Source organism: Podarcis gaigeae (genome assembly GCF_964106915.1).
Source record: "Podarcis gaigeae genome assembly, chromosome: 13".
NCBI classification, from domain to species: Eukaryota; Metazoa; Chordata; class Lepidosauria; order Squamata; family Lacertidae; genus Podarcis; species Podarcis gaigeae.
In genome coordinates, this window is record NC_139689.1 from 26,815,934 (window position 1) to 26,829,881 (window position 13,948).

General features: G+C 40.5%; 3 protein-coding genes across 3 annotated transcripts in view; 1 reads left to right on the plus strand and 2 right to left on the minus strand.

The window, feature by feature from the left end:
* LOC310830553 (olfactory receptor 2AP1-like) overlaps positions 1-13,948 on the minus strand; it is a gene marked incomplete at both ends in the record, with an annotated part of 456,446 nt that overhangs the window by 32,097 nt on the left and 410,401 nt on the right. The window lies entirely within an intron of this gene.
* LOC310830850 (olfactory receptor 6C75-like) lies at positions 621-10,049 on the plus strand (the record flags this gene model as incomplete). Its single annotated transcript, XM_083710686.1, has 3 exons — positions 621-642; positions 8,399-8,490; positions 9,087-10,049. The coding sequence occupies exon 3, from the start codon at positions 9,096-9,098 to the stop codon at positions 10,047-10,049; it is 954 nt and encodes a 317-aa protein (XP_083566812.1). The 5' UTR covers positions 621-642; positions 8,399-8,490; positions 9,087-9,095.
* LOC310830849 (olfactory receptor 2AP1-like) lies at positions 4,192-5,205 on the minus strand (the record flags this gene model as incomplete). Its single annotated transcript, XM_083710685.1, has 1 exon — positions 4,192-5,205. One exon carries the CDS (start codon positions 5,203-5,205, stop codon positions 4,192-4,194), a length of 1,014 nt encoding a protein of 337 aa, XP_083566811.1.

Consider the following 13,948-nt stretch of genomic DNA (forward strand, 5'->3'; position numbering starts at 1 on the left):
TTATATTAGCCAGATTTAATATTTTCCCCACAATGATAGTGAGAGGACAATATTTAGCTCTCCCAGAATCAGAGCATCACTGCAAATGTAGTAAACAGGAACCTGATACTTTGGAGCATATTTTCTTTTCTTGTGATTTTGGCATTTATGCCAGAAGACAATTATTAGAGGCCTTACAACTCAGTAGGCTATTTCTATGCTACCAATGGTTCAGGACCTGCTTTCGGACAGGAATGATCAAATTACTTTAATAGTGGCTGAATTTTTGACTGCTGTCCATGTAGAAAGACCGGGCCATTATAAAGAGATTTAGTGGTTCTTAATTTATCGGTAATGTGGTAGTGTTGTATTGTACTATTTATGCAAATTTATTTTCTCTGGAGTTAAAGATCTGACGGGGACAAACCTTGTTATGCTGAGCTCATACTTTGCACAATTTGTATATGGTGTCTGTTTGATAATGTGTGGTTTGCTATGCCTAATAAAGGATATTTGATTTTTTGGCCAATGTACTGGAAGAAGCAAAGATCACCAGTGTTGAAGTAATGATTCTTCAACATCAACTTTGTTGGACTCATCATGTTGTGCGGATGCCTGATTATCGTCTTCCAAAGTAACTACTCTACTCTGAACTTAAAAATAGTAAGTATAATACTGGTGGTCAACAAAAGAGGTTGAAAGGCTCTCTCAGGGCAAATCTAAAAAAATGTAGTATAAACACTGACAACTGTGAAACACTGTCCTGCAAGTGCTCCAGTTGGAGAACAGCCTTTACCAAAGGTGTCATCTGTTTTGAAGACGCTCAAACTCAGGACTTGAGGGAGAAATGCGCCAAGAGTGAATTGCATTTGGTTCCCATGACTAAATTAATCTACGGATTTCAAGGGACCTAAGAGCCAACCCCAGAAGTCTTCAGTGGTCTCTCAACCAAAGAAACAGAAAGCATTCAGCGCAGGGACATATTTCTTACTTCAGAATAAAGTGAGGAATTGACAATCACACATTTGTTACAAAACTTCAGTTCCTGCACTTAATTAGCCCTGAATGCAGATACCTTTATCGTGAATGGATGAGGAGCTGAAGTTTGTATTGAGTGCAGTTTCTGAGATGCTGTTCTTAGGAGCAAGTTGGATAGTCTGTTTTCTTCTATCCTCATCGTCACAGACTTGATTGGAAGTTTCTTTCTCCATCGCTGCATTATTTATTTTAGCATCCCATGGCATGTTTCTCCTCTCAGGCATATCAGAAAGAGGAAGCCTCTAGCTGGTTATTATATATTATTAGAAATCAAAGGTAAACATATTGACAAATAGGGACTAATTGTCAGAGAGAGAACATTAGCTTGAAATCTAGACCAAACTCACATGGGGATCATGCATCCCTAGTCACAGATGTGGAGCACTTTGGGGACTTCCATTCTTAGAAATGTTCTTTAATGGATATTCAGATTTTATTAAGGGAAACAAAGCCCTAGCTCTGACAATATGCTGTTGATTTGGTGACTTAAAATGTAAGACTGTTTGAGTGTAATTAGTATAACTTTCAGGTAGGTAGCCAAGTTGCTCTGACACAGTTGAAATGTATAAAAAAGATTGTTCAGTAGCACCTTAGAGACTAACTAAGCAAGTTCCGGGTATAAGCTTTCGTGTGCATGCTACTGGTATTACTTTATTTGTGCGAGTTGGCCTTGGGTGGCACGCATTTTTCATTCTGCTTCCCTTTTCTCTACTGCTCTGCATCCTCCCTTTTGCCTTCAAAAATCATATTTCTGCACTGATTACTTTAAAAGGAAAAGGCAAATATTTATTTATTTGTTTTTATTTTGTTTATTTATTTATGTAGTTAGTTAGTTGGTTATTTAGTTATTTATTTATTGGTTTTCACTTATTACAGTACAATACGAATCTGCCAAAGCCAACACCATTTCCTCCCCATCCCCCATACATTTACATTTATATTTTCTCAATCCATCATATTATTCTTTTCTCCCTCCTCCCACTTCCCTCCGCCCCCACTTCATTTCTTCCACATTATACAATTTAAAATAATATTTGCATTCTACAGTCTTCTGAAGTCATCTATATATTCTTATTGTCTTTCCTTACTAATTTTTCTTCCATCCACTACTTCACATTTTAATCTAGGCATATTAGCATATCTTTTTTGAGCAATATTTTGCCATATATTCATCAAAAGATTTCCACTCCTTTTTTAATTTTTGATTCGACTGATTTTTTGTTATAGCAGTTAATCTTGCCAAAATTAAATATTCATTTAGTTTACAAATCCATTCCTTCTTTGTGGGTATAGTTTGTGATTTCCACCTAGCAGCTCTCATTATTCTAGCAGCTGTACTTGCATATAGGAACCCCCCCCCCCCAACATGGTATCTCTTCATCTATCAATCTAAGGAGATATGTCTCTGGTTTCTTTGTTACTGATATTTTCAACATCTTCTTTAGTTCTTCATGTACTTGACATGCCTAGTGCACTGAACTGTGGCCATTAATCCAGACCTACTTGTAGCTGAAACCTAGAAAAGTATGTGAATCAACACACAGCCATCCTTTAAAATTCACTCTTCTCTGAATTTTGCAATGCAATTTTCCAGCCAAGTAATTTCTACAGAACTGCATACACTGAGATAAGTTGCATATTGGGGAAAATAACATACAGAATGCATTATATTAGGGGGAAATGCTTGAAAAAACATGCATATTCACATACAGAAATGCGTGTCTCTGGAGAAATTTCATCAAAATACTTACTTTAGGATTAATTTGCCCCTCCTCCCCACAAAAAATTGCTGTAGGTATGGAGAAATGAATTTAAGATTGGGGGGGGGGGTGAGAAAATAAGAGAAACCAAAACTGACAGATATCTACAAATGAACCATTGGAAGTGATAAGGATCTGAGAGAAGTGAAACTGACAGATCCATTCATCCCTAGACATCTATAGGATTTATTTCACCTTATTCATTTATTTCAAAAGATGTATTTATTGCTTGTCAGAAATGAGTTGTGAGTGCTAGCAGAGATAAGAGTCCGGGAATCCAGCCATTTTTACAGAGATTTATTGGTTTCTTCTCTGTTTTTACACGAGCTCTACAAGTACGTCTCCATCATGGTGAGTCAGTTGCCTCGACTGAGGGAACTTTCAATTATCCCCTGCATAACCATTTCCTAAGCCCAACCCCCTTCCTTCCTCTCTGACGAAAGTGGCTTGGCCCCGGAAGTGCCTCCCCCCTCTCAGATTCATTGCCTCCTGACAGCCTTTCGTCACCTTCCTCGTCCGAGGAAGAACAGCTACTAATTAATGGAGGCTTCTCTCGGTAAGTTCCCATTCTCCCCCCCTCCTCTGCCTCCAATTCCCTGACATTGCTGGATTGGATAAAAATCTCAAAGTGGTTTTCAGCAAGAATGAAAACTAAAATTATCAGTAAAAACAGATAACTATTTAAAGCTTTTTTAAAAAAAATAAGAGCGGCAGTATGCTAAAATCCAAATTAAAATACATGTCAATATTCCACATGCCTGGATACATTGGCCTAAAGGAAAATGTTTTTGGCAGGTGCAAAAAAAAAGAGTACAGTGAAGGCACCTGCTTTAAGTAAATAAGCAGAGAGTTCAAAAGTGTGCATGAGGCTTATTTATTTAGCAATCCCAGTTCCACAGACTGGGATACCCTATATGCTGATAGGGTAGATATTCAGTTGCATTGTAGAGAACCTCTGGAAAAACAATCTGTCAATGCTACTCTTCAGAAGTAGCACTGAAACCACTTAACACAATGAATCCAATTATAATTACTCGGAGTCATTCCAGAAGGATACTTTCATCACTAGTATCAACATCTGAAGAGACATCAAGAAGTACAAGCAAAGTCCCACTTCCCTGATTAACCCTCTGTGCTAATTTCTTAAATATATATGGCCATAGGAAAAAGTTACACTGAAACAGATGCTTGAAACTTCACTTTCAAGCAAAAACGTATTATAATGTTTTCAACTTCCATGCCTTCACCACCAAAGTAATTTCTATAATTTTTTGCTCTGACATGATAAGGATATGGGTGAGGGTTTACATAGCTAAGGCAGTAATCTAAATTCTGTTTATTTGGGAGTAAGCCTCATTGAATTAAATACAATGGACTTCTGCATAGACATGATTAAAAACCAGAGCCTGAACAATCAAACATTTATCCTCCACACCCATACAGCTTTATTTCTTAGAAGAAAGGAGCCATCAGTATTTGGAACCAAGGGGCACAAATTTCCCTTCCAAATTTTTCCAGCAACCTTTCTCAGAGCCTCTTTGACATCTTTATTTCTCAGGCTATATATGAGGGGGTTAATAAAAGGAGGGAGGACCATGTAAAGTAGTGGAAAGATTTTGTTAAGGTCTCTCATTGTTTCATTTTTTGGTGTGAAGTATGCAATGAATATTGACCCATAGAAGATAGAAACAACAATCACGTGAGAAGAACAGGTGGAAAAGGCCTTCTGCTTCCCAGTGGTGGATGGGATTTTTAAAATGGCAGCAATAATATATATGTAGGAGATAAGGGTCAAAAGAAAAGGAGGAAAACTGAACACAAAAGCCAGGACTAGAATGACATATTTCACAAGGCTGGTGTCACTGCATGAGATTTTAACTAATGAAAGAGCTTCACAAAATAAATTATCAATTTCATTGGAACCACAATAATGTAGTTGGCACATCAAGACCAAACATATGGTGACCAACACAATGCTGTTGACCCAAGAGCAACTGGCCAGCTGAATACACAGCTTACCATTCATAAGAGTTGCATAATATAGTGGTTTGCATATGGCTAAGAAACGATCATAAGACATCACAGAGAGCAGATAGCATTCTGTACCAATCAGGAGAGCAACAACAAAAAATTGTATGTGGCATCCTTTAACAGAGATGGTTTTGTCTCCTGTCAGGAGACTGCCTAGCATCCTGGGCAGGGTTGTTGAGCTGTAGACTGCTTCCAAAAAAGACAGATTCCCCAGGAAGAAGTACATGGGTGTGTGCAGGTGATGATCAGTCACTATGAGAAAGACCATGAGGATATTGAAAGCAATTGTCAAAATGTAGATCCCCAGAAACACAAGGAATAGAAAGATGTGGAGATGAGGGAGATCCCCAAATCCCAGAAGGATGAACTCTGTGACTTCACTCAGGTTTCTCTGCATTGTGGTTGTCATCAAATGCTATATTCTGAAAGATAATTGGAATGTGATATGAAAGTGATAGCCATTATAAAATAGTTAAGTACCACTAAGTGAAGAAATAGAAGGGAGAGCAATATAATGTAGTCTTCAGTGGTCTCTCAACCAAAGAAAATGAAAAGCATTCAGTGTGACCAGATACTTCTTACTACTGAATAAAGTGAGGAATTGACAACCACACTTTTATTACAAAGCTTTAGTTCCTGCAAATGGAACTAATGCAAATACCTTTATCATGAATGGTGAAGAGCTGAAGTTTGTATTGAGTGCAATTTCTGAGATGCTGGTCTTAGGAGCAAGTTTTCTTCTATCCCCATCTTCACAGACTTGATTGGAAGTTTCTTTCTCCATCACTGCTTTATTTATTTTAGCAACCCACGGCATGTTTCTCCTCCCAGGCTGTATCAGAAAGAAGAGGTCTCTACCTGGTTGTTATATATTATTAGAAATCAAAGGTAAACATATTGACATATAGGGACTAATTGTCGGAGAGGGAACATTAGCTTGAAATCTAGACCAAACTCACATGGGGATCATGCATCCCTAGTCACAGATGTGGGGCACTTTGGGGACTTCCATTCTTAGAAATGTTCTTTAATGGCTATTCAGATTTTATTATGGGAAATAAAGCCCTAGCTCTTTTACTTATGGAGTTATAGGAACAGCATGAATACAACATGCTGTTGATTTGGTCACTTAAAAAGTACAGTGGTACCTTGGGTTAAGAACTTAATTCATTCTGGAGGTCTGTTCTTAACCTGAAACTGTTATTAACCTGAAGCACCACTTTAGCTAATGGGGCCCCCCGCTGCCGCTGCGCCGCCACTGCATTATTTTTCTTCTCATTCTGAAGCAAGTTCTTAACCCGAAGTAATATTTCTGGGTTAGCCGAGTCTGTAACCTGAAGCATATGTAACCCGAGGTACCACTGTAAGGCTATTTGAGTGGGATTGGGGTTACTTTATTTGTGTGAGTTGGCCTTGGGTGGCATGTATTTTCCTTTCCACTGCTCTGAATCTTCCTTTTTGCCTTAAAAAATAATATTTCTGCAGTGATTTCTTTAAATGTGGTATCTATTTCTACACACACACACACACACACACACACACACACCTATGTGAAGGGTATCTTATAATCTGATGTTTTTGCAAGTGGCAATGATCTCCTAAAATTCCTGGGTGTCAGATTCTCTCCATAATTTCTGAAATTTGTTAATGTGGGCTTCGAAATCAAGTCAGCTTCCTGAGGAGCTGGGCTTAGAAAGGTGCCATCCAAAAATAAAGACCAGTCACAGCAGAGTCATTACCCTGACAAAATATGATACAAGTGCCCTAGGTACTTCATTTGGTATCTGAACCACATGCCAATACAGTGGTCATCTGGTATGAAAATTATATTCAAGAGTATCATATCCTTTCTTTCCTATTTATAATAAATGTGATCCTTGACGCATCAAGTATTATGCTATGGAAGATGAGCAGACTTTATATTTGGGAACATCCATTTCCTTTATAATTGATATATTACCCATATACAGAGCCGTAGCTAGGTGATCTTGCGCCCCTGGAAGAACCGTCCAGATTGCACCCCCTAGCCATGGACAAATTAGCTCTTCTTTCTGCCTCTCCTCCATCCCCCTCCATCCATTCAATGCCTCACACACTTCACCTTGTAAGGAATTCTTTTACAGAAAATCCAATATTTAATTTATTATTTCTTAATAAAAGGTTTTTGTGTGCCGTGAAGGACCCTCCAGCACAGCCAGCAGGTAGAGCACCTTCTTGCCCAGGGGCTGCCCCTTTTTGACTTCCCTGTACCCAGGAGAGCCCTCCCCCCCCCCCAGCCAACAGGGAGCGCAGCCAAAAGGCCACTCAAACTTTAGGTTCCCAACTTAGCAGCGAAAGATTTTCCTCCACCTTTGAAAGTGGGTCGCTGGCAGCTTCCTACCCTCTCTTGATTCCTCTGAGCAGCCAATGACCTCCCCGCCCCAGTTCGACAGTTCAACAGCAGGGAGCTCTGCACACAGAGCAAAGGGGCACTGAGACCATATAATACTGGTCCTGAAATACCTACATTGGCTCCCAGTACGTTTCCAAGCACAATTAAAAGTGTTGGCTCTCACCTTTGAAGCCCTAAATGGCCTCAGCCCAGTATACCTGAAGGAGTCTCTCCAGCCCCATCATTCAGCCCGGACACTGAGGTCCAGCTCTGAGGACCTTTTGGCGGTTCCCTCACTGCAAGATGTGAGGTTACAGGGAACCAGGCAGAGGGCCTTCTCAGCTGTGGTGCCCGCTCTGTGGAATGCCCTCCCAGCATGTCAAGGAAATAAACAACTATCTGACTTTTAGAAGACAACTGAAGGCAACCCTGTATCGGGAAATTTTTTATGTCTAATGTTTTACCATTTTTTATGTGCTATAAGTTGCCCAGAGTGGCTGGAGAATTGCAGCCAGGTGGGTGGGTATAAATAATAAAATTATTATTATTGCTATTATTATGTCAAAGGCTTATTATTATGTAGAAGACTGAGAGATGTAACACTAATATGCAGAATATTTATATTGTTTAAACAACAAGAAAAGTACCTTCCTGTGTCCTCATGACTGAAACTCTGGCATTTTAACCAACTCAGGTAATTAGTACAGCCCCCAAAGGCCAGATAAGATTGCCGTAGGGACTAGATTTGTTATGTAAGCCACTGGTTGGCTATCCTAGCAATGGGTATTGTAATATTTAAAATGGCTCTCCTTCATTACTTGCTCCTTGGTTGGGAACTATTGTAAAACTGCCAAGTAAACAAAACCTGGCTCTCCTTGGGGAGGTGGTCCCTCTGGGTGGAAACATACATATCTATAAATCACTTCAGCATAGAAGCATGGGAGTATTGTTGTGATGATTTCATGTACCTCATTCAGGTATGTAAAAGATTTTGGGGGCTTGTTTCATTTTGTTTTTGTTTTTTAATGGTGCATAGGCACAAATGAGAACAAGGAGCTCAATGTCTTCATAAACCATTAAATCCACTCCTGTATGTGTGTGCATGTGGGAAATGCTTTGCAAATTCATGTTTTTTCTCCCTGCAGTATACAGCAAGGATGTGCTAAATATTCATCACTGGTAAATTAGACAATTGCAACATATCTCGTTGTTCTGTTAGGAGTTGGAGTGTCAACCACACCATAATTGAGAGTTTCACATCCATGAGGTGTGATTTCTCTGTTTCTTCTCCAATCAATATCCACTATCTAGGTAAGGAGAAAGCAACTTCACTTAACTACATGGTAAGCATAATAGTTTTCTATCAGGTGATAAAGATGTGTAAATAATCTTTCCCCCTTATTCCTCCAATTAAAAAGTGATTTAAATTAAGATATTTCAGAAGTAGGAATATTATCTCTGTGCAACTTAAGAAATAACTTGAAAGGTTGCTGGCCCCTTTAATGAAGGAGGTTTGTCTAATAATACTTGTCTACATAAGTATTTTTGCATCCTTTTTGTTGTATGGTATGCTAATATTCTCTTAAATTTAGCTTTTAGAATGTGTGGATTAAATTGATCATTGAGAATTCCATTATGAACTGACCGGGTGGACGACTCATGTGTGGATCAGAAATTAGTTATCCAGTGGATTTCACACTGCATGAAAGTCCCACATTTAAATATGTCTATTTTCAGGGATGGAGGAATCATTGTGAAGTGTGTGTTTTGAGATTTGAGAGAAATATATTTTAAATTTTATGTTCACTCATGTTTTGTGAATAAGTCTTTTAACCTAAACTAGCTGAGGGAAAGCCCCATTTGTACATATAAAAAGTTTATTTAATAACAATTTTACTTATTTATAGATTCATTCTATGGAAAAGAAGGTATTGGAAAACCAAACAGTGGTTACGGAATTTATCCTTCTGGGGTTTGGAGATATCCCAGCTGTCCAGGTCTTGCTCTTTCTGATGGTCCTGATAATCTACATTATCACCATGGTTGGAAACATCCTCATTGTCACACTTGTCATGGCTGATCAACATCTGCACACACCAATGTACTACTTCCTAGGGAATCTGTCATGCTTGGAGACTTGCTACAGTTCAACAATCTTGCCCAGAATGCTGGCCAGTTTTGTGACTGGAAACAGATCAATTTCTTTCAATGGCTGTTTTTTACAGATGTACTTCTTTGGTTCACTAGCTGCAACAGAATGTTTCCTCTTATCTGCCATGTCATATGATCGTTATTTGGCCATATGCAAACCTTTGCACTACACAACCCTTATGAGCAACAGGGATTGCCTCTGTTTAATGATTGGGTCCTGGATAAGTGGCTTTCTAGGAAATACTGTATTATTTCCTTTGTTGCAGTTGACATTCTGTGAGGAAAATGAAATAGATCATTTCTTTTGTGACTTCAACCCCTTGCTAAAATTGGCTTGCAGTGATACTCACCAAATCATAATTGATGCTTTCATGATGGCTTGCATTTTCACACTGCCTCCTTTTTTTCTGACCGTGACATCTTATGCTTGCATCATAGCCACTGTCTTGAGAATCCCATCTTCCACAGGAAGGAAAAAGGCTTTCTCTACCTGCTCATCCCATCTTATTGTGGTCACCATTTTCTATGGGACCCTGATGATTGTGTACATGCTGCCTGACACTCAGTTGCTGGGAGATTTGAACAAAGTTTTCTCTGCTTTTTACACTGTCTTGACTCCAATGGTCAATCCCCTGATCTATAGCCTGCGAAATAAAGAGGTGAAAGAAGCCTTAAGGAAAATTCAAACAAAAATAATTCAGGCTAGATTTCTAAGATAAAACAGTGTGTGTCAATGAATATTTGGTTTCTTCAGAATTGTATCCATTGCTGCTGTAGTGATGTAATAGTTATATTTGCACTGTAGTTCCTAAGGGACACGGGTGGCGCTGTGGGTTAAATCACAGAGCCTAGGGCTTGCCGATCAGAAGGTTGGCAGTTTGAATCCTCACGACGGGGTGAGTTCCCATTGCTCGGTCCCTTCTCCTGCCAACCTAGCAGTTCGAAGGCACGAAGTGCAAGTAGATAAATAGGTACTGCTCCAGTGGGAAGGTAAACAGTGTTTCCGTGCACTGCTCTGGTTTGCCAGAAGCGGCTTAGTCATGCTGGCCACATGCTGTATGCCAGCTCCTTCGGCCAATAAAGCGAGATGGGCGCCACAACCCCAGAGTCGTCTGTGACTGGACCTAATGGTCAGGGGTCTCTTTACCTTTATCTTTTTAGTTCCTAAGACATCATATGTTTTCTATCATCTATCTAGCATCCATCTATCTATCTATCTATCTATCTATCTATCATCTATCCTCATCTATCTATCGCTATCATCTATCTGTCTATCTATCATCTTCACTTCCATTTCACATGTATAGACCATTTCAGATGCACACCAGTTCCTCCACATCTAACACCCCATGAAATAGTCATACAAGGAAAGTTATGTACAATGTAGGAGGTCCCTCCTCCAGCCAAACACTCCACAGTGATTATTTGTGCATGCATAGTGGCTGAAAAATACTTTATTCACTCAATATAGTGGTCTCCAGACATTGCTGAACTCCAGTTCCATAACTAATGCAGAGCCACAGAGCAGAAAGATCCTGGCCAGTCTTGCCCAAATTCATGTTGGGATATGGAGAAAAGTGTGAGCACAGGGCCCTAAAGGCAGGAGTGGGTGAATACGTAAATTTCAGTTTCTCTTGTTTTTCCACTTTTCAGTTTTCTAGATTTTCACATCAGCTTGCAATTTTATTTTATATTTAAAAATCCCTCGTGAAAATTCACCAGCGTTTTTGTGATTATTTCTCCTGAAATATTTTGAAAAGCAATTTCCCCAAATAAAATGCAATTCAATGTTATTTTGCCTAACTCAATGCATTTTTATGCAAACTTCACCCTAGTGTTTTTGTGTGCATTGCTTCACTAAAGAATTGCAAAATTTAAAGAAGAAGCAATGTCAAAGGCTGGCTGCAAGCCATTTCACATATTGTTTTGGGAAGTGTAAACTATGTAGGTTCACCTTTAAATGCAAACTTACTCACCCCCCCCCCCAGCCCTACTTACTGGTCAACACCAACACCTTGGAAATGAACTGACATTCAGCGGTGATTGTTAAAAACTGGTTATGATACGTTCCCCATCTTAATCAAATTTATTGTGCTATTTGAAGTTATAAAACTATATTCCAGGGCAGGCCCATGTACATTGCAGTAGTAGTATAACCAAGGGGTTGTGGGAGAATGAATCTCTGAGCTTTACTGTTGGTTATTAATTTGTAACTGATTAGTTCAAAAGCACATCAAAGTGCAAGTAGATAAATAGGTACCACTATGGTGGAAAGGTAGACTGCGTTTCTGTGCACTGCTCTGGTTCGCCAGAAGCAGCTTGTTAATCTGGCCACATGATCTGGAAGCTCTACGCCTGCTCCCTCGGCCAATAAAGTGAGATGAGCGCCACAACCCCAGAGTCGGCCACGACTGGACCTAATGGTTGGGGGTCCCTTTACCTTTACCTTTACCTTTATAGATCACTAATGGAACAGCAGAAGAAAAAGATTTGACTATGTGCACATTTGAATGATTCAGACTCCCAGCAGTTCTGTTATTAAACCTGAAAGCAATGAAAGGGGAGGTGGTAGAAGCATCTTTCCCAAGTTGCTGCCAGCACTAGTCAATGTTCTTTCTATGTTCCTTGATCCTTTTCACTGTGGATGCTGGAACCATCTATACACAATTTATTTGGGCCTAAAGTGCAGTTGGCCTGGCACTTATGCAAGAATTCCTTTCTGGGGGTACAGATGCAAGACAAAATCATGCAAAATCAGGAACCGCCCAGAACCATACCTCTATAAGGTGGAAGGCTCCTTCCATGACCTTCCCAGAGCACCAGAAGGGCGCAACTCCTACCCTTTTATAAAAGGGGTTGGGGTGAATAGTGAGGGGAGGCGAGGCTTGGGGCAAGCTGTGCGGGTGATGAGCTGCGACCGGATAGGGGAGGGGGTGGATGATTTGTAAAGGAAAGAACATTTAGTCAGGTGTAAAAGTAGCATGCATTGGCCATATATGGAGGGATGTGGGTTGTCAAAGGGTTTGGTGGGTAGGTGGGCTTGGTGACCAGAGTGAGTAGGCATTCCCAAGTTTTAAAATAAAAGAAGAAGAAAAGAAAGATAGCCTGAATATCTGGTGTCCTTTTTTCTCTCATTCACATTCTGGCATTATTGAGGAAAATCAAGAGAATTCAATGGGAAAGGTAGCGTTGATGATGACCTCAACAAGCTCAGAGAGGTATGGCTTTAAATAGCTGCCTCCCTACCTTTTTAGTGGATGGGATATCATATGACTGATATATGTGATCACTTGCTGCCCAAGCTTTCTAAATGCTTGATACCACAGATTTAGATCTTCTGCAAGTAGCACTGAACTATGCTCAGTTGGACTTAATGCACTGTAATAGCAGCTAAGGGACTGTGAGAATACTTTTGTGCTGTGAAATGACAAAAAATACTCTACCTTGTTGAGTTCATTGATTTGCATGTCAAGGGGTAGGCAGGGGTTAGAAGCAGGATCACAAAAACAGGGTCTACTGCAATGTATCTGTATTCATTTAAAATTCTGCATGGAGTTTAGACTGTTGCTCGTACAAAGGTACACTTGTGGGGTCCTATTCATGCAATTAGGAATCCTGAAATTTGTGTAATTGGGATTTGTTATCATGTGAAGGGAGCCCTATGCACATACAGTTGCACATTTGCAGACTCATTGTAGGTCTCCAATTGAAGTCACATAATTCCATCTCCACCTCCCCAGAATTATACTGACTGGTGAGCCAAAATGGGCTACTGACCACAATTTCTTACAGCAGAAGACCGTTGTGAAACAAATAATAATAATAATAATAATAATAATAATAATAATAATAATAATTTATTTATTTATACCCCACCCATCTGGCTGGGCTTCCCCAGCCACTCCGGGCGGCATCCAACAAAACACTAAAATGCAATAACCTATTAAACATTAAAAGCTTCCCTAAACAGGGCTGACTTTAGATGTCTTTTAAAAGTTTGGTTGTTATTTTTATCTTTGACATCTGGTGGGAGGGCATTCCACAGAGCGGGTGCCACTACCGAGAAGGCCCTCTGCCTGATTCCCTGTAACTCGGCTTCTTGCAGTGAGGGAACTGCCAGAAGGCCCTCGGTGCTGGACCTCCGTGTCCAGGCAGAATGATGGGGGTGGAGACGCTCCTTCAGATATACTGGACCAAGGCCGTTTAGGGCTTTAAAGGTCAGTACCAACACTTTGAATTGTGCTCGGAAATGTATTGGGAGCCAATGTAGGTCTATCAAGACCGGTGTTATGTGGTCTCTGCGGCCACTCCCAGTCAACAGTGTGCTGGACCCGGGGGTAAGGTACCGTGGGCGTAAGCAGAGTCCACACGAAGAGGGGCGCGGTCCGAGGCGGAGAGCCGGGCGGGGAACAGGAACGCTGGAACAGGAGGCCGAGCAGGGAACAGGAACACCGGATGGTCAGGAACAGGAGGCCGAGCAGGGAACAGGAGCACCGGATGGTCAGGAACAGGAGGCCGAGCAGGGATCAGGAACACAGGAAGGTCCGAAGCCAACAACGACGTTGCTCCCGCAACCTGGGGCCGGGCTGACTGGGCTTTTATCCTCTTCTAAGGCCAG